The sequence below is a fragment of the Miscanthus floridulus genome, chromosome 4 (assembly GCF_019320115.1).
Source record: "Miscanthus floridulus cultivar M001 chromosome 4, ASM1932011v1, whole genome shotgun sequence".
Classification (NCBI taxonomy): Eukaryota; Viridiplantae; Streptophyta; class Magnoliopsida; order Poales; family Poaceae; genus Miscanthus; species Miscanthus floridulus.
Genome location: NC_089583.1, coordinates 120558864 through 120584847, shown reverse-complemented (window position 1 = coordinate 120584847; position 25984 = coordinate 120558864). Strand labels below are relative to the sequence as shown.

The 25984-nt window shown below is 47.2% G+C and overlaps 3 protein-coding genes across 5 annotated transcripts; 2 read left to right on the top strand and 1 right to left on the bottom strand.

Annotated features, from left to right (window-relative positions):
* The first annotated feature begins 6259 nt into the window (after positions 1-6259).
* LOC136550573 (probable E3 ubiquitin-protein ligase BAH1-like 1) lies at positions 6260-9190 on the top strand. Its single transcript, XM_066542186.1, has 6 exons — positions 6260-6608; positions 7477-7721; positions 8015-8266; positions 8432-8569; positions 8651-8709; positions 8789-9190. The coding sequence occupies exons 1-6, from the start codon at positions 6428-6430 to the stop codon at positions 8892-8894; spliced, it is 981 nt and encodes a 326-aa protein (XP_066398283.1). The 5' UTR covers positions 6260-6427; the 3' UTR covers positions 8895-9190.
* Positions 9191-9343: 153 nt separating this feature from the next.
* On the bottom strand, positions 9344-18738 carry LOC136550572 (ubiquitin-like-specific protease ESD4). Of its 3 annotated transcripts, none has more exons than XM_066542184.1 (9): positions 17783-18738; positions 17017-17096; positions 16833-16926; positions 16603-16701; positions 10791-10883; positions 10576-10695; positions 10303-10347; positions 9970-10042; positions 9344-9767 (listed from the first exon to the last, which is right to left on the bottom strand). In XM_066542184.1, the coding sequence occupies exons 1-8, from the start codon at positions 18551-18553 to the stop codon at positions 10016-10018; spliced, it is 1329 nt and encodes a 442-aa protein (XP_066398281.1). In that variant the 5' UTR covers positions 18554-18738; the 3' UTR covers positions 9344-9767; positions 9970-10015. The 3 variants fall into 3 exon arrangements, with proteins under 3 accessions (XP_066398281.1, XP_066398280.1, XP_066398282.1); XM_066542183.1 differs by having other exon boundaries at positions 10247-10347; positions 17783-18735; XM_066542185.1 differs by lacking the exon at positions 10303-10347.
* Positions 18739-19730: 992 nt separating this feature from the next.
* LOC136550569 (F-actin-capping protein subunit alpha-like) lies at positions 19731-25229 on the top strand. The gene is made up of 10 exons (XM_066542180.1): positions 19731-20076; positions 20181-20296; positions 22439-22528; positions 23149-23213; positions 23308-23469; positions 24004-24082; positions 24176-24253; positions 24624-24698; positions 24779-24814; positions 24940-25229. Exons 1-10 carry the CDS (start codon positions 19746-19748, stop codon positions 25045-25047), a joined length of 1140 nt encoding a protein of 379 aa, XP_066398277.1. The 5' UTR covers positions 19731-19745; the 3' UTR covers positions 25048-25229.
* The last annotated feature ends 755 nt before the right edge of the window (positions 25230-25984 follow it).

Sequence of the window (25984 nt, the reverse complement as noted above, 5' to 3'; positions counted from 1 at the left end):
GCGTTGTACCGGGGTTACAAATTCATACCCACACCTATGACGACGCGCGTGGCTTATCATTAGCAGCAGAGAGCTCTTCGAAGCTAAATGTTTTCATGGTCAGTGTGAAACTTGTATCATCGTCCTTGGATCCTATAGGCCCTGGCCCAATAAAACATCAACTGAAATCTACTATAAGAGATACGCAAAATTCCAAATTCTATTTTCTACGCTGAAAAATAATGCTTTAAGTGATTGGTTTAATGCACTCTGCAGTGGTTAAGCCGCTGGCCTCTTTCACAAGCTGGCCGTGGTTTATTTGCAGTGCCTGCACAAGTGCTATGACCGGCAGCTGGCCGTCAGCCGCGCGCTGGTAGATGCCTAACTCTGACGACATTAAAACAAATACATACCTGTCGTCTGTTGAGGTTAACTATTCTTACTGCAACATTGGCCGGATCACCTTTTCGCTTCGCTGCCCTGATGCCGTTGAATCCGAGCGGCGACTGTGGCTGCAGAGTGGAGCTCCGGTGTGGTTTTTGGGTTGGGCTTTCCGCCAATTGCAGTGAGGCGTGCTTGGTTCTTCAGGATCGGTGCCAGGATTTCCTCGCTGGTGTGAAATCACGGTTGCAAGATTGCACATAAGTCGGCGGCGAGCGGCTTGTTGTCCTTGCCGACGGCGCGGTGGAGACCTTTCCGATGGCGCGGTGGAGATAAGTCCAGCATGGCATCGGGCTACATGGCAAGGGCAAGGGGCAAGGGCGCGATGGAGGACTTGCCGGCGGCCGGCGACCTGGCGAGGTTGAGGGCAAGGGTGCGGATCGGAGGCCTTGCCCGTAGCGGTCGACTTGGCGAGGGCTAGGTGCGGTGGCAACGGCACTGTGCGGTCGTCGGTCGATCCAGACTCCCACATGCAACACGAAACCTCCTCTCGCTCGGTCTCCGGTTCGCACCGTAGCCTGCCTGGGAGGCGAGCGCGCACACGAATATGCATGTGGGCATGCACCGTAGCCCCGGGCGGACACGAAACCTTCTCTGGCTCGGTCTCGGACTCTCGGCTCGCTCTATTGTGGAGAGAAAGCTCTATTTTGGATGTCGAGCTAGATAAATGGAGCAATGACGAAGTCGATTGCACCAAACCTTTACAGAAAGACAAGAAGAAAAAAGATCATGGTTAAGCAAGGGATGACGAACATGAAATGGATAGATCATATTTTCCCGCTGGAAACAACTGAAGAAGTAAAAGAATTCGTCAAACTTTGGGAGGCCATTAGCTCGGTACAGCTCAATGATTCGCTAGAGGATGAACTGAGATGGAGATGGACACAGGATGGAGAATACTCCGCCAAGAGTGCTTACCTCAATTCAGTTCGTTGGAGTTTTTTCCAGAACCAAAATCTCAGTCGTCTGGAGGGCCAAAGCGGAGCACAAATGCCATTTTTTCGCATGGACTTTGCTGCACAAGAAGATCCTAACGGCAAACAATCTAATGAAGAGGGGGTGGACGGACGAAATGGATTGTAGATTGTGTGGCAACGAACTAGAAACACCGGTGCACCTGTGCAAAGATTGCCCATTCACAAAGCAAGTTTTGGAGAGCATGAAGCAACGGTTCCAACTATCTGCAATACAGGCAGTAAACACCTCAGGATCACTGTACGCTTACTGGTGGAGGTGCAGACGCTTCATCTATTTTTGGTGGAACATGTGGAAGGAGAGAAATAGAAAGCAATTTCAACGGAAAGCTCTTAACCCAACTCAAGTTGCCATCATGTGCAAAGAAGACATTGGCCATGGCACCAAGCACAAGTGCAGCTCAGCAGCTGCCGTTTAGTTTTCTTCTAGTGGTGTGTGCGTGTTGGCGTGGTGGTCACCCGGTGCTTCGTTTCCTTTATTTCGTTTTTGCTAGTTGTTTTTTCTTTGGTGCAGGTTGCGTTTTCAGTAGTTGTGGCCGGCCTGTAAATACTTGTAACTCTCTTCTTTTCTTTTATATCGTCTATTAAAAATTGTGGCAAAGCTTTTATTGTTTTTTCTAACTTTTATTTTGAAAATCGAGGGATTAAAATAATATTTAAATATGTATTTTTAGAAATAATTTTACAATTAAAGCATTATTTTCGATGTCAGCATAAATATTTATGATGACAACAATAATTTTTTGTAAAAATAAAGATATAAAAACTCCACTTGGGGAAGGTTGGTAGGGACCTTTGTGCGATTAGCTAGCTATAGACAAGACGGCGTAGCAGATTGCACCGTAACGTGTCCATGGATATCTAAGTCTCACACTCAAGTAAGTACTACAATTTTGCAAAGCTGTGCAAGCGTTTTTTTTTTTTCTTTCCTGATTCCCTGAAGACGATCGGTGGTGGTGCGATTGTCTTATAAAGCCTTTGCCCATGCCACCAGGCTAGAGGCAGAAGCTTTGATTTGTGGCGAGGTGCCTTATTATTGCATCTTTCATTGATACTAAACATCCTTTTATATAGGAAAAAGTATATTTTTGGCCATCGAACTTTTGGCGAAGTCCGGGAACGACCATCGAACTCGAAAACCAGGAATGTTTCACCATTTATTTTCTGAAACCGGACACAAAAGGCCATGGACTGCAGTCCACCTACACATTCCTGGTTTTGACAGAACTCCTCCCCTTCTCTCATTCTTCTCCTCCAAACCAGCCCTCTCCTCTTCTCACGTTACTCTCTCCTCCCCTTCTCTCCCATGGCTGCCACTCCCTAAATCCCCTCTACAGCACCAAATCCTTGGGTGAAACTTGCAAATCAGATCGAGGACAACAATAGGAGCAAGAAGAGGTGCATTTTGCATGTGGATCGGTCCTTTCCCATCCCTTCCCGTCGCCCTAGGGTTTGTGGCTGACCAAGGTGAGTTGGATTTTCCCCTTCTCTGCACAAGTTTGGTGTTTAGGGTGGATTTTGGCCATGGGAATAGGTGGACTAGTGGGGGAGAAAAGTTTCTTGAATGTTGTTCCTCGGATTTCAGATGAACAGTTTCTGTAGATTTTCTTGGGGAAACGATTAGGGCTATTTAGAGACTGAAATAAGTGTTTTGGTAAACTACAAAGTTGTAGAGGACCTTCGGATCTATTAGCTCATGAAATTTCATGATTTTATCTCAAGCAGTTTCAGAGATATGTATTTTCGAAATTAGGTGTCATGCTATGACAATGTTCTGGACAGAACTGGATGTAGGGGCCTTTCGAAACCCTTAAATGTCTTATTAGACTTTCCAAATATGAGAAGCTTGTAGTACTTTCCATTAGCTTTCCAGATTGGTAAAGATTATGCCTTTTGTATATTGCTGCCATTATATCCTTTATGGATTAAAACGTATAAAGAGGTGAAGCAGCACTGCTGCATTTGATATGTCGCTTTGTTTGTTGTTTTGCTTGTATGTTGGGTTGGGGAGTAGGAGTGCTTAATCCATTTGATATGCCATTTGATAAAGAGGTAGCTAAAATCTATGTTGAAGAACCTATTGCTTTGGAAGAAAGTGAATGTGACGAAGGCAGTGAATATGAAGAGGATGAAGGAACAAGTGACGAAGATGACTCACTGAATGAGCAGGAAGTGCAGGAGGAATTGGATGATGAAGAACCTGAGATAGAAGAGGATACTCAGCCTGTGTAGGTAGCCAATGAATTTTTAGGTGCAACCATTGTTCCAAGTGGTAATAGAGCTGGGATCCAACAACCAATACAACTTGATGAGGGATGGAAAAATTCAAGAAAAGACAAAGGCAAGCAAGTAGTTGTCCATGATCCAAAGTCTGGGGATAGCAGTGATAGTGACTACTTACCTGGTGTTGAGTGTTCTTCTGAGGATGATGATGAAGTTGTAGAAATTCTGACCAAGTTCACGGTGTTTAAAAGGAGGTTAAAGGCTGGACAGGTAGCCAACTTAGATGAAGTCATATTGGACAGTCCCAAAGAGGTGCCAAATTTGTATGAGATAGAGGATGAAGAAAATTTGACCCCATATGATGGCAGCAGTGATGATGAGGATTCAGTAGAAGAGATGAGTGATGGGGATATTCAGAAGTGTACTAGTAAGTGTCCAAGATTTAATAAGAAGGAACAAATTCCTAAGTTTGAAATTGGAATGAAGTTTAGTGGAAAGAAACATGGTCTAGTTGAGAGGAAGCTTATCAAATTCTACAAGATATGTGTGTTCAATGATTTATTTCTTCTTTTGCAAGGCTGGAGGTTCAAATACATTGGCCAAGACATCTGCAAGTGCCAAAGTTGATACAACTCCTTCTGGTTTAGCAACTATGCACCTGCACTCCAATGTGCCATTTACCAAAGCTGGCTCAAGTGTGTCTATCACTATAAACTCAGGAAAAGCTGAAGTTCGTTTGAATGCTCAAGGACCATCCCCTCCAAAGAAGCTCCCGGTTAGAAGACCAGCCAAAGGCCCTATGTTCTTTCTGCCAGCACCTGGTGATGCCATCTGAAGTATCTGTGATGCCCATGTGTAATGCCAGAATACTGGCTTAAGTTTATTTTGCTACCATCTGAACTATGGATTGTGAGGTGTAATGTCAGACTGTTGGCTTAAGTTCATGTTGCTACCATCTAAACTAGGAACTATGATGTGTAATGCCTGATTGATGGCTTAATTTTACCTGACAGCGTGTGAACTATGAATGTCATGTGTAGGTGGCGTCAAAACCAGGTGGACTGCAGTCCATAGCCTTTTGTGTCTGGTTTCAAAAAATAAATGGTCAAAGATTACTGGTTTTAGAGTTCGATGGTCGTTCTTGGACTTCGCCAAAAGTTCGATGGTCAAAAATGGACTTTTCCCTTTTATATATGTAGTTAAACCTAGTATTAACTAACTTGTCTAAAATGAAGATGTGTATTATTTTTTGGGACCGAGAAAATAAGCAGATCACCACTCAATGTCTGAATGGATCATTAGTATATGTACTCCCTCGGTCCCAAAAAAGAATGATGTTTTTTACTTTAAGACATCATGTTTGACTGTTCGTCTTATTCAAAAAAGTATATAAATTATAAAATAAATAAATCATTATTAAAGTATCTCTAACGATAAAATAAGTCATAACAAAATAGATAATATTTATATAAATTTTTTGAATAAAACGAATGGTTAAACAAGTAAAAAACGACGCTCTTTTTTGGATGGATGGAGTATATCGTGTAAACATTGCCCATTCTTTGATATCGACTAGTCACACGATGTGATCCAACTCGAGGCGCCAATTAAACGCATGCAAAGGACACGTACTAGTCTCGTCAACATCCTACTTCAGCAGTATTTTTCAGCGAACAAATAGTATTTTTCTCTTACGACAAATCAGCATAAGCATTAGTATAAGTCAAATTTCAGCAAAACGAACGAGGCCTTACCTTTTGTTTCCTCAGAATGAAATGATTATTCCAAATGCGCACAAAGGCAAAGTCCGGCCAGATAGTATACAACAATTGTCCCTGTTCGGCTTACCCCATATTCGACTTGTTCGGCTTCTTTTTTCAGCCGGAAAAGTGTTTTCCTCTCACAACAATTCAGCCATTCAACCAGAACAGTATTTTTCAGCTAATTTTAGCCAAAATTCTACCAGCCGAACGGGCAGGCATTCATGGTCCTCGATTCATTCATGCATGGTCTACGATCGCGTGTATAACCGAAGAAGGCGGCACTCAACTTTGCCTTTTTGAGGCTGCGGCGGCGGCGGCGGCGACGACGACGATAAATGTAATGGCGTGTGGACGACGATCAACGCATGGCTTCGTGGGGTTTACTCGGAATTAACGTAACTCTCTGCTTCTGCCCCCAAGAGGAAAGATGTTTGTAGACAACAAGATAAATAATCAATCCCGATTGGGAGGCATCCCAAAAGCAAAAGCTCTCGACGAAAGAGAAATGAGGATATACACACATCACTGAACGTGCGGGTTCCGTTTTGGCATGCAAAGCCGCTCGCACACGCACCATGAGCAAGGCTTCCCGACACGAAACGAACGGCTGGCGCACGCGATGCGACCCGACCCGACCGCGCGAGTGGAGTCCCCTTTCGAATCCCCAAATGAAATCCCACTGTCCGGCTGACGGTCCACGACCCGTCTCTCGCTCCACCTGGCCACCCCCACCGCGCCATGCGGGCCCACGTGTCGGCCGGCCCCACGGTGCAATGCAATGCAATCCTTTCGCTCTCCTCTCCTCTGCTAAGATCGATCGACAAAAGTTATAAAAGCTCGGCCTGTGTGTTGGTTGATTGTTGTTGCCTTTGCCTTTGCCTCCACCTCCGCTCCGTGACTCCATCCAATCCCTCCGCTTTTTAGCTTGGCCTTTCTTCCTACTTTCGCCATATCCCATCCTGGCCGCGCCCCGCGTGACCCGTTTCTTCTTGCGGCGGCCGTAGCTCGCTTCCACCACACCATCCCAGGCGAGCCGCCGCGCCAGCCATGAAGTTCGGCAAGAAGTACGAGGCGTACATGAGGGCCATGGAGGCGGAGCTCCCCGCCGTTGGGATCAAGCGCCTCAAGAAGATGCTCAAGACATGCCGCCGCTCGCCTTCTTCAACTTCCGCCGCCGCAGCGGCCGATGCCGCCAGCAGTGACCGCCGGTGCACTGGCCACTGCACTGGTAAAACCATAGCAACTCTCTCTATAGCCTTTGCTTGCTGTTCGTGAATCGTGATTTCCGTTCTTCCTTTCGTCCAAATTCAATTTCGATCGATTGCTTTCGTTAAGCAGCAAAGCCCCGCTTTAAACAAATACAAATACAAAAAAAAAAAAAATCTTGGCTTGGCTTCAGCAAAAGGACAAGATATCTTCAATTGCGCATGCAGGATCACAATTCCTTGTCCAGGTGGCAGCATGACTTTTCGCATTGTGGCTGCATCATGCACGCTACTTGCATGTTAATTTGGGCCGCTTGGCAAATTTGGCACGGAACACGTCCCGCCTGGTTTTGGTCTCTTGTCTTGATCGACAAAGTCCATCCTTGTCAACGGTTCAGGCTTATCAGCTCTACAGTATTTTCTCACACAATAAAACAGCTTCAGCCGGTAACCGGCTTTAATATCAGCCGAACATGCCCTAACTGTTAAATAACTCCATTTCTTGGTAAACGGTGTCCGTCTGCAACCATTGGCCGACTAGGTCGTCGTGCCTGTTAAACAAATTCCAAGTGCTTATTACACTCTTTTCCTTCCACACTGCACAGGTGTTGAGCATGATGACATTTGTATATTGCCCCCATAACATATAAACGCATTGTTTTTTAGTTTTGGCTTTAGCAACGAGTTCAACTACGCATTGTTCTAACAACAATGACTTGACTTGTTTCATCTGATTTTTGGACGACTTTGGTAAGGCTTCAATGCCCCCAAAAACATAGAACTATTCACTAGAGTTGACATGCATGATGACCATCTTTTGTGTATATTGCCTGTCATGGACTCACGGATGGTTCGCTAACGAATTAGTAATAACTCCATATATATATGCAGTGTGTGATGGGAGTTTCTTTCCATCTCTTCTGAACGAGATGTCAGCTGTGGTCGGCTGCTTCAACGAGAAAGCCAAGAAGCTACTCGAACTGCACCTGGCGTCAGGCTTCAAGAAATACACCATGTGGTTCACCAACAAGGGTGACAAGAGCCACGGGAGGTTGATACGGCAAGGCAAAGACTTGGTTACCTATGCGATTATAAACGCCGTGGCCATGAGGAAGATTCTCAAGAAGTATGACAAGGCATGGCCTACATCTTGACCTCCCTGACTTTTCATTTATCGAATAATAGTGTAGCACTTTGGTTCTTCTTAGAACCCTTTGGAACATACGAATTTTACAGGGATCAGTTTTACTTGTTACCATGATACATTCACTGTATGTTTCAGCTGGATTACAAAAAATTTCAGTAACTGGATAGGAGCTAACTAAATCCATCAATCAAATGCATATCTATATTTGCATTTCAGATTATAATAATAACTTGACACGAATAGGTAATCACAGAGAATTTATGAAAACCAACTCTTTTGCAGATACATTACTCAAAGCAAGGGCAAGAGTTCAAAGCTCAAGCTCAGAGCCTCCACATTGAGATACTTCAGTCCCCATGGCTCTGTGAGCTGATGGCATTCTACATGAACTTGAGGAGGAGCAAGAAGAACAACGCTGCAATGGAGCTCTTTGGCGACTGTTCCCTCGTATTCGATGATGACAGACCAACGCTCTCATGCAACCTCTTTGACTCCATGCGTGTTGATATTAGCTTGACATGTTCCATATGCTTGGTGAGTTGCACTTCTGACAATTACATTACAGTGCTATTTTGCCCTGTAAACTTGGATTAAGAGAACAGTATATCCTTGTTATGTTATTCAAGATTCCGAGGTTCCCCGTCCTCTCTATTTAAAATCCATAATCAAACTCTTCATGTTTCATATTTTTATTTACAGGACACAGTTTTTGATCCAGTCTCTCTTTCCTGTGGTCACATATTCTGCTATTTATGTTGCTGTTCTGCTGCATCTGTGACAATTGTTGATGGGCTGAAGTCTGCAGATCACAAATCAAAATGTCCCCTATGCCGACAGGTAAACAATTTATCACTTATTATTTCAATGAGCAAATACTTGAGCATCGTCTAACCAACCATTCTTTTCTGCCTGTTTCAGCAAAGCGTCTTTCCTGACGCTATGCACCTGGATGAACTCAACATGCTGTTGAGCCATAGGTAAGTACAAGACCTTAAAGCTTTCTAGGATCATGTTATGTACTACTAGTGTGTTGATGAATTATCAATCTCTCAACAGTTGTCCAGAGTACTGGGAGAAAAGAATGCAATTGGAGCGGGTTGAACGTGTTCGCCTGGCTAAGGAGCATTGGGAGTCACAGTGCAGAGCATTTTTAGGCATCTAAATAGTCAGTTTCTACTGGTGGAAAGATGATTCGATTTGTTAAGATTGTTGTTGGTTAGATCTTGCTTTGTCACAAGTTTTTGTGACAGAAAGTGATCTACCCTCTATTAACATTCAATGTTCTGTCTTGTGCTCCTAGCTGCTAGAGAAAGAGAGAAAATGTAGTGGTGGTTGGTTGTTCAAGTGCATACTTGCAAATGTGTACATATGTGGCCCTCTCAGTACAGCTTTATGATTTTAGCTTGAAAAGTTTGAAGTTGTTCCCATATGCTTCCTTTGACTACAGAGTATCTTACATATTTTTTTCTGGACCGGTTTAAGCCCATAACGACTGAATGCTTATATAGGTCGCGAAACCCATGGAACAAGATTCACAATTGTTTATCCATGCGCAACCAAAAACTTCCCAAATACATAAAACGCTAAAGAAGATTCAAACTGGAGTAATGCAATCACTAGCTTTAGTTTTCACAACATATGTTATGTTTATTCCAAGAACTGAACAAAACAAAACGAAGTGTCAGTTCCTTGTACTAACTTTAGTTAGTTCCAATGCAATTACATAGGTGTGACCATTTTGTTGAACTAATTCTGAACTACTACATTTTCTGTAACCATGCATTGTTTTACCTTTACCTCTCTTTTCCCTTTTCCCTAACAAAAGCAGGTCCTAAAAAATACATACCTACAAAGGTGTGGTGACATGGACTTGAATTCACACCAACAGCCTAGAATCACATCTCTACTGTTTGAAAAGAAACACCTGACTTGAGAAAATGTCAAAGAATGGTGGCCATGAAACGGTCATTCTTCAGTCAGCTCTTAATGTCATGATCTCTTTTGCTGTTCGGTTCCTAAAATACATCATGTGTTCCTGCAAACAACATTAAGACAAACATCAACCTAAACAAAAACTTCTTAATACATAACACCACAGTGTATGATTGTACTCCAACATCAGAAGTTAAGCTTCATATCAGCAAGTTAAAGTTCTTTTTAAAGTATGACAAAACTCAAGCCCTCAATCTAAGTATATCTACAGATATGTATGTATGTTTTTCACCGGTCAACTTTACCTGACTGAAACATGGTTTGATACCTCTGCTATGGAAATCAATGTATTTAAGCATAAACATGCCACAGTCCCACCTATAAGAAGAGAATAGTGTCAGATAGCCATGCTTGCCCATTAATGTGCTCCACATGAATTCAAAATAAAAAAACAGTTGGATGTTGAAAATCCAGTAACCCGTTGACTGGAATTTAATACTTTATATATATTCCTTTCTTAATCAAACCAATCAGCATCCACATGCTGAATTTTGTGGTGATTAGTACTAGAAGAAAGGTTACCCATTCTGCTGCAAGGGGAGAGACTCTGACACTACCACCCATGAACTAGGGTCTACCTCTAAGTTACTCTTGTCCTTCAATTCATCCACGATGTACCTAGTCTGCCACAAACAGAAAAAGTAACTGTAGAGCTTCAATCCAACACTAGAAATCTTGCAGGCCCTTTAATTTTGTGTTGGGTCCTTTTATGAAGAACAATGTACATCGTAAAAGAAAGACATATACAATTATTACATCAATAATTTGCAAAGGCAACCCCATGCATTTCAGGCACTCTAGTCTAAGAAAGTAAGAATAGTGTAACTTTCTGTTTGGTCAGATAAGCTTACCAGTACTTTCAGTACATCATGGCCCAAACCTCCAAGAGAATCAAGGTATTGCAATGTTTTATCCTTCATGTTTATAACTACCAAACACCAATGTACATTTCTATGCACTGGAACAAAGATCTGTAACATAAATTCTGACGGTAAGTTGGATGTGGGTAATAAGCATGAAACGGAGACAAGTCCAATAATAGGAAAAGGACAAAATAGCAATTTACTTTCTCACACTCGACGAGTCCATAACCCAACCTCTTGAACGTCGTCCATCTTCTAACAGACTGGTAATCATAACCAGCTATTCCGCAAGTAAGCTGAGCAATAATTCAGAAGTCATGAGCCCTGCTAGTGCTGGGTGCTAGAACATGTGAGAAAAATTAACTTGTAACTTAAAGGAAGAGTTAACCTCCACCAAAATGCAGGTGTTCTAACTAGGCTCAGAGGAATGCTAAGATACAATACAAGAATGTTACGAAATTATTATCCTTGCTTGTAAACTAGGTGTTAAAAAAGTAAGTGAATTTAGAGCCTAAAAGAGGAACGATGACACTAATTCATCAATATTAGCTTCTGAGAACTCCAGAAGAACAAGAAAATTGTTCAATTTAGCATAAGAAGACGAAACACATGCATTGCTTGGCATTCCAGGCAAAGGTCTGGAATAACACTATGTGCATTAATTAACATGACAAGAGGCCATGTATTATATAGGAGATGTGTCAAGGGCGTCGAACCCTCGACGCGCAGGGCCTCGGCTACGAAGCTCGTAGCCTTCGGCCGTCTTCTCCGGTGAGGTTATGCCCCTCTACCGCAGGCTTGAGATTAGATGGGAGATAGGATAATAATCTTGCTTAATTCCCTCAAGTCCGGTTACAATAATATATATATAGCCTTGTGGCTGCCAACAAAAGGAAAACCAACTCCTACTCTTAAGGTAACAAATAGATGCTAATAATAATAAGGAAACTAATCCTGATAACTTTCCAACTGAGGCCTCCTAGCCACGTCACGCATGACCGGCCTCGCTGGGCGCGTTTCGCGCCTGGGACGCGCGCTCGGCCGCCCTGCGAATGTCGCGGGCGCGCCTGCGCCGGGCGTACACCCGCCCGCACATGACATCTCTCCCCGCCTCGAAGTCCAGCTCGTCCTCGAGCTGAAACGAAGGAAACCGAGTGCGGAAATCGTCGAGGTCTTCCCAGGAGGCTGCAGCGGGGTCGTGACCCTCCCATTCGACGAGGACTTGGCGAACTCCACGAGCCAGGCGGCCCTGGGTCACCCGCGATGGCGCAGGCACGACGGCACCGTTGGAGAGGGGCGGCAACGCCGGTGGAGCAGCTGGCGGTGACCCCACAAACTTCTTGAGGACGCCCACGTGGAACACATCGTGGAGACGGGCATCCGGTGGTAGCTCCAGGCGCACGGCCGCCTCATTGATGACCTCGGTGACCTTATACGGGCCAACGAAGCGCGGCTTCAGCTTGCCATGCACCGCACGGGGCATGGACGCAGCAGGACGCTGCCGGAGACGCAGCAGCGCCCAGTCCCCAACGGTGAAGACGACGCGACGATGATGCTGATCGTAGACGCGCTTCTGGACCGCCTGGGCCTGCTCCAGACGGACACGAATGTCGTCCAGGAAGGCGGCCCTCTCCTCCATCTCTTGAGCGACGGCCACGACCCGAGCTTCGCCCTGCTCGTAGGACCGAATGGTCGGCGGGTCTCTGCCGTAAACCACGCGGAATGGGGTCTCACGCAGGGACGACTGAAAGGCGGTGTTGTAGGTGTACTCCGCCCACGGCAGCCACCGGATCCACTGGCGGGGGCGATCGCCGGTGAAACATCGCAGGTACATGACGATGACCCGATTGGCGGCCTCCGTCTGGCCGTCCGTCTGTGGGTGGAAGGCGGAGGACATGTATAGCTTTGTCCCGGTGAGGCGCATGAGCTCCTGCCAGAACGCCGATGTGAAGACTGGGTCGCGGTCCGACGTGATGGACTGCGGCACCCCGTGGAGGCGGACGATGTCGGCGAAGAAGGCGTTGGCGACGGACTCGGCAGTGTAGGGATGTGCCAAAGGAATAAAATGGCAGTACTTGCTGAAGCGATCCACCACGGAGAGGATGACCGTCTTGCCCTGGACCTTGGGAAGCGCCTCGATGAAGTCGATGCCAAGGTCGGCCCAGACCGCCGATGGCACCGGCAGCGGCTGCAGCAGGCCGGCCGGCTGCAGGTGGTCAGCCTTGTACTGCTGGCAGGTGACGCAGGCCTTGACGAATTCCTGCACCAAAGCACGCATGTTGGGAAAATGAAAGTCACGGCGGAGGCGATGGAGGGTGCGGTGGATCCCCTCGTGACCGTCATTGTGGACGGCGGCCACAATCTCCTGCAGCAGCGGCGACGCCGGCGGGATGTACAGGCGCCCTGCGTGGGCGACCATGCCATCCACCAGCGCCCACGGCGCAGAACGGGCGCCCGACCGTAGCTCGTCGTGCATGGCGACCAAGGCCGGATCCGTGGCCTGGGCGTGACGGAGGCGGTCGACGAAGTCAAAGCGAGGAGCGGAGATGGCCAGCAGCGACCCGTCCTCCTGATCGCGCCGCGAGAGAGCGTCGGCGACGACGTTGGTGGCGCCCGACCGGTACTCCACCGAGAAATCGAACCCGAGGAGCTTGCCGGCCCAATGATGCTGGGGGATCGTAGCGAGGCGCTGGTCGAGGAGGTACTTGAGGCTGTAGTGATCTGTCTGGACTATGAAGCGCCGCCCCCAAAGGTACGGCCGCCAGTGCCGGACCGCCTGGACCAGCCCGATCAGTTCGCGCTCGTACGCGGCGAGCGAGGAGTGGCGGGGCGCCACCGGCCGGCTGAAGAACGCGACGGGGTGGCCCTCCTGGACCAGCACGGCGCCGAACCCGGACGTAGAGGCGTCACACTCGACGATGAAGAGCTTGTCGAAGTCGAGCATGGCGAGCACGGGCGCCGTCGTCACAGCGGCCTTGAGAGCCGCGAACGCCGCTGCGGTGGAGTCGTCCCACGAGAAGCCATCCTTCTTGAGCAGGCCCGTCAGCGGTGCCGCAATTGTCCCATAATTGTGGACGAACTTGCGGTAGTATCCGGCGAGGCCGAGGAAGCCGCGCACCGCCCGGGGGGAGCGAGGCGTGGGCCAGTCAACGATCGCCTGGACCTTCGCCGGGTCCATGGCCACCCCAGCCGCCGAGATGATGTGGCCTAGGTAGGCAACGCTGGGCGCCCCGAAGGAGCACTTGGACCGCTTGACGAACAACTGGTGGCGGCGGAGTGTATCGAGGACGGTCCGGAGGTGTCGCAGATGGTCCGCTCACGTCGTGCTGTAGATCAAAATATCGTCAAAAAATACCAGAACGAAGCGGCGGAGGAACGGCCGGAGCACATCATTCATCAGGGCTTGAAAGGTCGCCGGGGCGTTGCACAGGCCGAACGCCATGACCAAGAACTCGTACAAGCCGTCATGGGTGCGGAACGCCGTCTTGTGGATGTCCTCTGGGCGCATGCGGACTTGGTGATAGCCCGAGCGCAGGTCCAGCTTGGAGAAGAACTGAGCCCCGTGGAGCTCGTCGAGGAGCTCGTCGACCACCGGGATGGGAAAAGCATCCTTGACTGTCCGCGCGTTCAGCGCCCTGTAGTCGACGTAGAAACGCCACGACCCGTCCGGTTTCTTGACGAGGAGGACGGGCGACGAGAACGGGGAGTCGCTCCGGCGGACGATGCCCTGCTCCATCATGGCGGCGCACTGGCGTTCCAGTTCATCCTTGTGGGCCGCCGGGTACCGGTAGGGTCGGACGGCCACCGGTTGCGCGTCCGGCTTGAGCATGATGCGATGGTCGTGCGCGCGCACAGGGGGTAGACCGGTCGGGTCGGCGAAGACCCCCCCCCCCGTACGCGAGCAGCAGCGTCTCGAGGAGGGAGTCGGTGTCGAGTGTCGCGCGCAGTGCCGGAGACGACGGTGGGGCGACGCTGGTCCAGGAGAAGGTGCGGCCGCGGCGCTGAAAACGACAGGCGCTGGCGGCTGAGGTCCCAGACGACGGCCCCGAGCGCGCCGAGCCAGTGTGTGCGAGGACGATGTCGTACCCTGCCAACGGCATGACGTAGAGGTCGGCCGGGAACGACTCGCCGTCGACGCGCAGGGGCGCGGCGCGGAGGACGCCCGCGCACGCGACGCGCTCCCCGTTGGCGACCAGCGCCGTAAGGCGGGGGCGCTGGTGGAGGGGCAGGCCGGAGCGCCTTGCTGCGTCTTCCGCGATGTAGTTGTGCGTGCTGCCCGAGTCGAGGAGAGCCACGAGCCTAAGGGGCCCCAGGCCCACCGTGATCTGCATGGTGCCCGCCATCGGCACCCCGGCCAGCGCCTGCAGGGAGAAACAGGGCGCCGCGGCGTTGTCCACGACGGCGGCGTCCTCGCCCTCTGCTTCCAGTTCGACCCCTTCGACGAAGAAGATGCGCCTGCAGAAGCGGTTATGGCCACGGGTGTACCTCTCATTGCAGTTGAAGCACAAACCGAGGCGACGGCGGTCGGCCATCTCCTCCTGCGTAAGACGGCGCTGGGAGCCCTCGGGTCGCCCGGCTGCGCAGCCGCCGGCGGTGCAGGGAGAGCCAGGAGGGGCGGCGGGCCCGGCAGGACGGCTCTGGCCGCGGCCGGTGGAGCGGTGGTGGCCCGCGCGCGCCTGCTCTCGGGGGAGGAAGCGCCGGTCGGTCCAGCTCCATCAATTCGACTTGGCGGGCGAGGCTGATAGCGGCGACGAGGGTGTCCGGATGATGGATCCGGACGGCGTTGCTGAGCGGAGGTCCGAGGCCGCCGGTGAAGAGTTGGACTCGCTGCGCCTCGTCGAGCCGGCCAGCGCGAGGGATCAGGGCCTGGAACCGGTTGGCATACTCCTCCACGGCGCCGGAGCGGCGGCACTGCGCCAACTCGAACATGGGGGCCGAGCGCAGGGGGGGACCGAAGCGCAGGTCCAGGAGATCCTTGAAATTCCCCCAGGACGGCGTGCCTCCGTCCTCCTGCAGCTGGATGAACCACAGCTGTGCGGCGTCGTCCAAGTGGTAGGCCGCCATGCGCACGCGCTCCTCCGGCATGGTGAGATGTTGCCGGAAGTACGCCTCGCACTTGTGGAGGAACGGCATGGGGTCGGACGTGCCATCATAGTGGGGAAAATCCCACTTCTTGTGCTTCGGATGGAACTCGAGATCGCGCTGATTGTTGGCGCGACGGTTGTCGAAGCTCTCAGCCGTGGGCGCCTTCTCCTTGAGTGAGGCGACATCGGCCTCCAGGGTGGAGATCTTGGCGGACACCTTCTTCATCTCGTTGAAGAGATCGGTCAGGGAAGGCTCGGCCATGGGCGGCGACTGACTGGGCGCGGAGGGTGGGCTGTTGGTGGGCGGCGGCTGGTTGCGGGAGGGTGCTGGCGCGGCGGGCTGTGAACGCGAAGAGGATGAGCGGCTGACCACTGATACCAGGCTGTCAAGGGCGTCGAACCCTCGACGCGCAGGGCCTCGGCTACGAAGCTCGTAGCCTTCGGCCGTCTTCTCCGGTGAGGTTATGCCCCTCTACCGCAGGCTTGAGATTAGATGGGAGATAGGATAATAATCTTGCTTAATTCCCTCAAGTCCGGTTACAATAATATATATATAGCCTTGCGGCTGCCAACAAAAGGAAAACCAACTCCTACTCTTAAGGTAACAAATAGATGCTAATAATAATAAGGAAACTAATCCTGATAACTTTCCAACTGAGGCCTCCTAGCCACGTCACGCATGACCGGCCTCGCTGGGCGCGTTTCACGCCTGGGACGCGCGCTCGGCCGCCCTGCGAATGTCGCGGGCGCGCCTGCGCCGGGCGTACACCCGCCCGCACATGACAAGATGCTTGTTCATAAGTAATTGTACGATCTTGTATGCTTTTGCTTCCTATGCCGTATAAGACCATAAGTCTTAAATATAATAATAATAGAACCAGCATTTCAAAGGACATTTATGCATGCAGTATGTGAAGCGAAAATCCAATACCTTCTTGTAGAAGAATGTATTGAAGAAATGGCATTTCAAAAACATGTTGTGTTCCCTTTCTTCCCTCTCCTTTAACAGTTCAATGTACAAATTAATAACCTGCAAGCAGCGAAAAACACAATGTTAGAGATAGCACTAGGGTTCCTAGCATCACATATTTTTGCTGAGTGATTATTAAAGATCTTTTGCAGAATTATCTCAGATGAAAAAGGAATACTCAATATATTTACCTCATCATTCAACCACCCACGAGGCCTCAAACATTGAAGTTTCTCATTAGTAATCTCAATGTTAGAAGGCTCATGTATCACTATGACTTTATCACTACAAAAATAAGAGAAACCAGAATATCATTTGGTTGTGCCAGCAATATGAAGAAAAAAGTTCCATAACATGAGCATATGCTAAGTATACCTGTGATTCCTATTATACAACAGAGTATCAACTTCTCTTTCTTCTTTGTCACTTAGAGGTGTAAATAGTTCAGATAGATCCTGCAATAATCAAGTTTCAAAGTATATTATACATATGAAAAGTTGTTATAACAATTCAAACAACAGAAAACCAATAAGCCAGTGTACTAATTTACTCCCTCAGTTTTTAAATATTTTTTTAGAGAAAAGGGAGTACCCCCGCTTTTGTATTACAAAAGCAAAACATTCACAGTGCATAAGCGTATCTGCGCGCCCGCCAACAAGGCCTTAAGCCTGGGTCTGGCATAGAACATCACAGTTAATGCTACTGACACTAACACTCAGAAGCCCTTCAGGCCAACCCAAAACTGCATCTGTTGAGACCAAACACTGAGCAACCAATTGCTTCGACTGTGATGATGAGCCCGTCACATCCTCCGTCTTCTAATTAGTATATACTTAAAAACAGAGAGAGCATGTATTATACTATACTAACTAAATGTAACAAAGCAAAGCACCTTTGGGGAAAATGATTTAATTTTTGCATTAGTGTGCGTACAGAAAATTTAGGCTTTAGAGAAAATTGCTACACCAGTTCTGTTTCAAAAGCTCACAATTAGCCATTTTCGATAGGTGCTGTATTTCACAGAACTAAAGTTCCGAAAACACCAACACATTACCCATTTTTTACTATTCAAATAAAAAAATAAAAGGCCATGTATACATTGTTCAGTAAACTCCATGAGAATTAAGATTAAAATGGTAACCTCCTTGGGTGTAGTGTCCAGAGGATCAGGCAGCTCGGCAAGTCTGAGCTTCTCACGTAATCTTCCACCGCGCTTCTTCGACCACTGAAGTGCCTTGCAGAACATCGCCTTCTTCTCCAGCGACCTTGATGACCCCAGTGCAGGGACGCTCCAGTCGCCATTTCGCCTCCCCACGACATAGATATTTTCAAGCTCTGCCTCCACTGTGAGATCCACCACTTCCGGCGACCCATCGAGCCGCTTTGTGTGCGCCTCTGATACACCGTCGCTGGTGCTCTTCCCCAGTAGCTGTGAGGTGCGGTTGCCCATATCTACCTCCGCAGGTTTCCAGCGACGGCGCGGGGCTAATCCGCCGGTCGTGAGGAGGAAATGGAATGCGAATGGACCAAAGACTGGGAAGTGCCTGACCCCGGGAAGCAGACTGCTACGGCTGCGGCGGCGACGGGGAGTGGAGACGGCGTGGCGGGCGTCGTCGACGAGAAGCTTGCAGCGGCGGCGCGGGGAGGTGGATAGCGGTCGGAGGGCGGGGAACGGTACGGGGCTGAGGCGGCGGCGGCTGCTGCGGCGACGGCAGAGGCGAGCCGAGGAGGTGGCGTCGTCGTGGCGGCGCTTGTGGGGGGCGCTGGCGAGCGTGCGGATAGCGAAGGACCGAACGGCCTGGAACAAGTTGGGGACGATGGTGAGGCGGCGGCGGCGGCGAGGTAAGGAGGCGCCCTCGTGGGCATCGGCGTGGCGGCGCTTGCGGCAGCTGTGGGCTGCAGCGCTGTTCATGACGCCACTGAGAGACGGCGCATGGACGGTAGCTGGGAAGGCTGGCGGCGGCGTTGTAAGGGTGCGGGCGGCAGGCGGCGGGCGCCGGCCACCGGGGTGGGGATTTGAATTGGGAACAACAGATTTGGCGAGACGACATATCGCGGATGGCAGAGTATCTTGAGCCCGTGACCGTGACAGCAAAATGATATTTTTTTTCTTTCTGCTAGGTACTTCCTTAGTCTTAGAAAATTCAATTATTATGATTTAATTTTAAAAAATTAAATATTCTTAAATTTAATTAAATCTCTAAAAGAATACGCTCGTTGTAATCACATCTCTACAATCTAGCAAATCTCAGATCATTTAAGTTAGCTAGTAGGTTATGGATTATGTTAGTTTGTTAAAGGTTGGATTGTTCGAATTCCTAGGATCATAATCTAGAGTATTTGAATTACAAGATGGATCGTAGAAGTTAGGTTCTTGAATTTGGGTGGGTGCAAACACAACTAGAAGAAGAGAAAGAGTAAGCTTTAGGATGAAGTGAGCTATGATTTACTTTAAGTATATATCTAAGTATCACAGTCTTGACTTTGCTTGATGGAATGTTTAAATAAATCTAGTAAACTATTAGAAACACAATTACCATTTACTCTAACAGTTCTAAGTGTTTTTTCTCCACCACAAATTATAAATTATTTTAACTTTTCTATTTAAATGTATAGATATAGATGTTATTATAATACATGTATCTAGATATATGTTATATAAAAAAGATTAAAACATATTACTCCTTTCATTATACGTTATAAGACGTTTTATAGGTTTATAGTTTTTCTACGTTTTTAGATACAATTATGTTTATATACAAAATAAAATTAATGTATCTAGAAAATCACAACGGCTTAGGGAGGGAGTATCTTTTATTTTTGAATTTGAAACGGATGACTAGATTTAGAGCTTGTTTGGTTCGCCTAATAGCTACTAAATTTAGTAGCTTTTAGTCACTTTGTAACTTTTTAACCGAACGCTATGACGAAAAGCTACTAAAAGGACTTCAGTCCTCTCCATTAATTCTAGAGTTACTAAAAATGACTAAACCATTTAGCAGCTACTAAAATTTAGTAGCTCGAACCAAACATCCCATTAAACTTTGTGCAAGTGACAATCTAGAACGGCCCTCTACCATAAATCTGCAGGCCTCGTCAGTCAGATGGGTACCCTGGACCATCGTCAACCGTCGCGACCGCCTCCCGCCTGCTCTCACGTGCCGTCCGTCCGTGTTGCCATCGTCATCCCCTCCTCCCTCTGCTCCGCTCCGCTCCGTTTCGTTCCCACCATTTCCACACACTCCACGTCGCCTTCTCGGCTTCTCCCCTCCCCTTCCTCTCCTCCTCCCTACCCACCGCCGCCGCCGCTCCAGGGCCCCGAAATGTCGGACGAAGGCGGCGCCGGCGAGCCGCTCAGTGACCGCCAGAAGCGGGAGATCGCCGTCTGGTTCCTCTCCAACGCGCCCGCCGGCGAGATCCACTACGTCGCCAAAGGCAAGCCCCACGCGCCTCGCCCCTCCCACTCCTCCCTCCGATCCGTATACCTGTATATAATCCAGCTCGGCATCTGACTCGTGTTGCGTGGCGTCCGTGCGCAGATGTGCGCGCGCTGCTGGGGGACGACGCGGTGTACGAGGCCGCCGCCGCGGAGGCCTTCCCGGAGTACAACAAGGCCCGCCTCGTGTCCCTCGAGCTCCCCGACCGCAGTGGCGACGTGAGCACCTCTCTTCTCACATCCAGTTTCCTGATCCGTTTTGGCGTTTTCGTGTTCTTATTATGTGCATCACAATCTGAATCAATTATCAGTAAGACTTAGCAATCCTGCCTTTGCATCAATTATTGCTAAATTAACCCCCGAGGCCCGGACTATGTTTTTAGACTCAGAGGCTCAGAGCACTTGGGAACTGCATAATTGTTGTTTATGAGAACTTGGAAAACATTTGGGCAGATCCCTCTTTGATAACATGATAAGTAGGGGTGTTTCGTGTTCAAATGGTTACTGTCATTTTCTTCTTCTTTTTCATAATAAAAAAAAACGGCAGACCCAGTGCCGGAGGCTCCCACATGAGTGGGGTCTGGGGAAGGGAAAAACCGAGGCAAGCCTTCCCCCCGCAAAATTTGCGGAGAGGCTGCTTCGAACCCACGACCTGGTGACTCAGTGAGACAGCTCTCACCACTGCACCAGGCCTGCCCTTTTTCATAATAGCCAAGTGAAATTTGGGTATGACCAGGGGCGTGGCGGATGCAGGATGGGGACAGGGGGGGGGGGGGGGGGGGGGGGGCGGGGCTAAATAATGAAGATTTAGGGCTAGAGCTAGAGATTAATGGTGATTTGAGGCTAAGTAACCGTGGTCTAATAAAGACATCAGGCTCACTAGGGGGGCTGTAGCCCCGGCAACCCCCCTTTGGATCCGCCCCTGGGTATGACGCGCAACATTTGTTTAAATTGCGTGACATATGCTTGCAGATAATGGATAATGATCCATGGAAGATCATTGTCTTAAATACATGTAGAAGTTTTAATTTTGCCTTTTCTTTTCAAGCCCCCTGCGGCAGATAGACTTTCAACGATAGTCCCCATGGCTGAATGCAAGGAAACGGTAAAGCGCAAAGTTGATGAAGCCCAAGCTTCGGATGCTGGAGCTTCTGCCGACCAATCCAAGAGACAAGCCACAAGTCAGACATTGGCAATGGGGGCACCTGCAGCTACTGCAAATGACAATCCTATGCTTGAAACTCTTCCACGAGCTCTTAGACTCCGTGTTGATCCATCATATATCAATACTCTCTCTGCGAGAGGTGAAATTGGCTATCGGAGGACCACTGCTACAAAAGAGCTGGCCAAACAAATTCTTGAAATCAACGTCACTGAATTACGTCACTGCATGGCTAGCGTCCTTAACGACTCGCTAATGATCCTGTATTTTGACAGTGGATCAATGTGTGATGCTGATATCAATACCGAGCTTAAAGCGATTGTCCCTTCGACTATCGATGTGTGCATGACTGCGCTGTATGCAAAGCTATACAACATCCACCATGATTACGGAGTGCACCCTTCCAGGTATCCGACCCCACCAAGTTTTGCCAAGGAGATTGAACTTCCCCTGCCGCTTGCTTTGTTGATTGAGTCCTTTGGTACATTTGAGACCTCGTGCCTCACCACCAATTACCTGTACATCCCTACTTACCCTTAAAACACTCAACATGATGGGCGTGCTAATTCTGAGTATCCAATTACTCGGTATATGTCATATGCTTCAACCTTCCGAGAACTGAAGGTTCCAATGAAGGCGTTTGAGCCCCATGACAAGAGTGGGACGCCATGGTGGACTTATCAAGTAGCCACTGTCTGTTCGACACATGACTTGATTTGTGCTCTTCCTCCTCTGTGCACTTACTTTAGTGCAGAACTCCGCTCTTTGCTGCTAATCCCTGACCCTGACCACAACAATGAAGTCCAAGAGATTGTGACTCATCCTCAGAACGTAGCACACTATGGATTTCGCATGAAGGCACTGCGCACAGGAATCGCCGTCAGAACGTTTCTTGCACTCTGCCACTGCCCTGATGTATTTTGGCAGTTCACTTAGAGATTTTATTGAGACAGAAAATCTCGAAGCTCCAGTGAGCTTGTAATAGGATAGATCCCTATTCGTGACTCGTTATGTTTTGTAATGTGAAACATTTGGGTTAACTATTTGAACATCTGAAACTTAACCTTTATTAGTTATGTAAATTGGTGAGGTGGTGGAGTTTTTTGCAATGCCTTCTTGGGGCAAAAGCCTAAGTGATATTACTTCGTTAAGAATAGCGGAAATCACACCAGACCATCATTGAATATGTATGCTTGCAGATAATCATCTCAACTTATGGGGAGATTGATAAGAACAATTATCTGGACCCCAGGACTGCGCAAGTGGCTACTATAGATCATATGAAACAGGTAATGTTTCACATCACACCCTATGTTTCTCTTGCTATGTTAAAACAGATCTGTGATGCCAACTGTGCAAGTGATGTTTTAATCTGTAAGAAAACTTAAGCACCACACAATCTAGTCATCTTAGAGAAAAGTGTACCGAGCAGCTTCATGGCTGCAATAAGCATCTCCAGCATCTTGAACTTGATAATCTAAATATTCTGATACATTTAATAAATGGAACATTGCATCTGAAGCATTACATTAACATTTCTTGCCTAAAGTTCATGCAGCGTGTTAACGTGTCTCATGAAGGGTATGTTGCGTACTCACGTCAACCAATATGCTCCACATGAATTAGTAGCAGACATGAGCTGTGCATTGCAGAATCTGATCGCACAGTTTCTTCCGTTCTGGTTTATAAAATAAACTGCACAATAGATTTAGACGTCGATACTAAAATTGTCATATGTTGATATAAGTTATTTAACGCCTGAATACATTAATGTATTTGGTAACATGTTTTATTTAAAAAATATGGATGTAAGGCTCTTTTGTAGTTTTACTGATTTTATTTGGCCACTCAATTGTAGATGACCCTTCATCAAATTAATTTGTAATGTTTTGTCTTCTCATGATAAAAGACTTGTACAAAACTGAGGCCTGCTGAAGATGAGGAGCTTCCATCAGCTTACATTGAAGAGTTTAGGTAGACTACCTGTGCGTCTTTCCTTTGACTTATTCCAGTTTCCATATTATATCACAACTGCACATATGTTGTCTAATCTTATGTATTAATACAGGTGTGCTTTAGATGTTGAATTGTCAAAATATGTTGTTGAAGCTTATCCCAAAGGGGCCTGTGCCGTTTATTGTACTAGTGGAAAGGATATAGAGGGACCAGGAGCAGATTTCAGTTTCACAGCAGTTATTTCTGCTGCTAAGCGTAGCCCACAGAACTTTTGGTATTGTCTGGCTCATGTCTTCTGACTTTTCCTTGTTCCTGAAGAAATTTGCCATATTTTCTTAAATCTTGCACATATGGATGTTAGTTTTGCTCTGCATTATAATGACTAAAAAATTTAATAGATCCTTTTTAGCCTTTAAGGCGATTTCCCAATCCTCTGTTTCTAGATTCTCTTTAGTTTTAAAACTTTATTCCGGAAATTCCTTAAACTTTAGTTTCCTATCAGCGTCTCCTTGCATTCCTTTGAGAACCTATTATTTATTTTTCCATTCAGCATGCAACCTTTAGTCTTCAGATTTTTCATGGGTGACATTGTCAATATCCCTGTGAACTGTTGTTTGTTTTGAGTATGCTATTTTATCATTGGCCTAGAACCTTATGACATGTTTAATGCCTGCCCGTTCTTTCTATTTCTGTATCAGAGGGATTGCTTCGCATAATCTCAATAGAACTGTTAAGAATGCTCCAAAAAGATTTGATCTTTTAATTGTTTAGCCTCTGATGAAGGCCAACTGAATATTGTGTCATCCAGCAATGGCAGCTGGCGTTCAATTTGGACTATGGATTTCAATTATGAGTTGCAGTTTGTTGATATTAAAGGAAAGATACAGGTTGGCCTTTTTACTTAACAAGGTAAGAGCTCTAAATTTATGTTAATATAACAGAAGTTAATTTTTTGTAAATATCACTTGCATATACGCCAGGTAGATGCTCACTATTTTGAAGAGGGAAATGTCCAGCTGGATACTAACATTGATCGCAAGGACTCCACCATGATGCAGGTTAGTTAATGCAAGAATTTGAGCCCTGAATATTGTGATGGCATTCTTCTTCTGACCTCACACATTTAGTCCCGCTACTGTTTCAGTGGTTGTCACTTGTTACATGATATGCCTCACTTGCACAAATTAGTTCAGTCTACACTGCAAAATATTCGATCCACATGTTATTATATTCTGTTTGTGTTAGTTTTTTCTCCTCTAATACAAGGTGTTGGCAACTTAAAAAATATTCCATGTATTTTTTGGTTATAATGCATTGAAATGTAACCTGGTTCTCTCTTCTTTCTTTTTCTTAAGAAAAAAGGAGTAAAGGGTCAAATAAACTTAAACCATGCCTCTAACATAATATTTCTTATGTTTGATGTTTCAGTCACCTGACGATTGTGCGGTTTCAATAACTAACATCATTCGACATCATGAGTCTGAATATTTGTCATCTCTCGAGGTCTGTATCTGTCTGATGTTTATTCAGACAATTAGCCATCAGCATGAACTTGAATAATGTTTTGCTTTATTCATATGCAGGAATCATACTTAAATTTGTCTGATGCAACTTTCAAGGTAGGCTATGTCATCCTCGTCATTATGGAATGATAGTTCCTATACTAGTTACAGTGCTATGTCATCCTCGTCATTATGGCTTCTTTGTTTCAGTTGTACTGAAACTCTCCATAATTTGTGGGCAGGATCTTCGGCGAAAACTTCCAGTTACCCGTACTCTTTTCCCATGGCATAACACACTGGCATTCAGTCTTACGAGAGACCTTGCCAAAGAATTAGCGCTTGGAAAATGAAGTCTTTAGGCCATGTCACTCGATGGTTTCGAGTGGAATTTTTATATCCATGGCATGTTGTGCTGTTCTGTAGTAATCAGCATTCTTCATTGTTTGACCTCTGAGCTTCCCAATCCTAGTGTAAATCAAGAACACACTTTTGTGGGGAATGGCATTCAGAAAATATACATTCTCTTCACATATCCTCCTGCACCACCAGATGTAAAATTTCGCCTTCCTTAGTGCTTATAGGGCTTGTTTGGGTGGCGTTCTGAACTGGGGGTCCTCGCCAAGGCAGTTGCATCCCAGGCACTTGAAATCGAACGACCGGTAGGCGGTAGCGATGCCGTTAGGAACCAAACAGCCTATTACTGACGTGTGAATCAGATGTTTCTTCACCAATGCTTCCATTGTGATCGATTATTATGGGTGCTTTGTATGAGGTAAAAAAAAAGACCATCCAAAAGGAATGTACGAGGTTAAAAAATCTGTATTTTGGATAGAGATTGATCTTTGAGCTCAGACGAAAGAATGCACAGATGTATAGCAATTAGGAAATAGTAGCCTCGGGGTGTTGTTTGTGGTATCTTCTTTATCTTTTTCAATATATCATCATTATGATTGGAAGCTCTTCTGCTTGAGTCGTTTTAAATAAATAAATGATTAGATAAAACTCCTACATAAAATCTGTTGGGGTTTAGTCCCACATCAATATATAAGGCGGAAGAAGCCTTACCTATCAGGCTAGTCTTTTGGGTTGGGAAGGCCCAATACCTTATATGTTGTAGCTCCGGTGGATCTGGGACCTGTGGGAGCGCAGGCTCGTAACGAGCCGGACCGGCTGCAAGCCAGCTCCAAGATCGTGAACTCGGTGATCACCACATGTTCCAACAATTGGTATCGGAGCCGTCCATGGTCAAAAAAGCTAAACCCAATAAAAAATCGAGTAGAGCGTCAC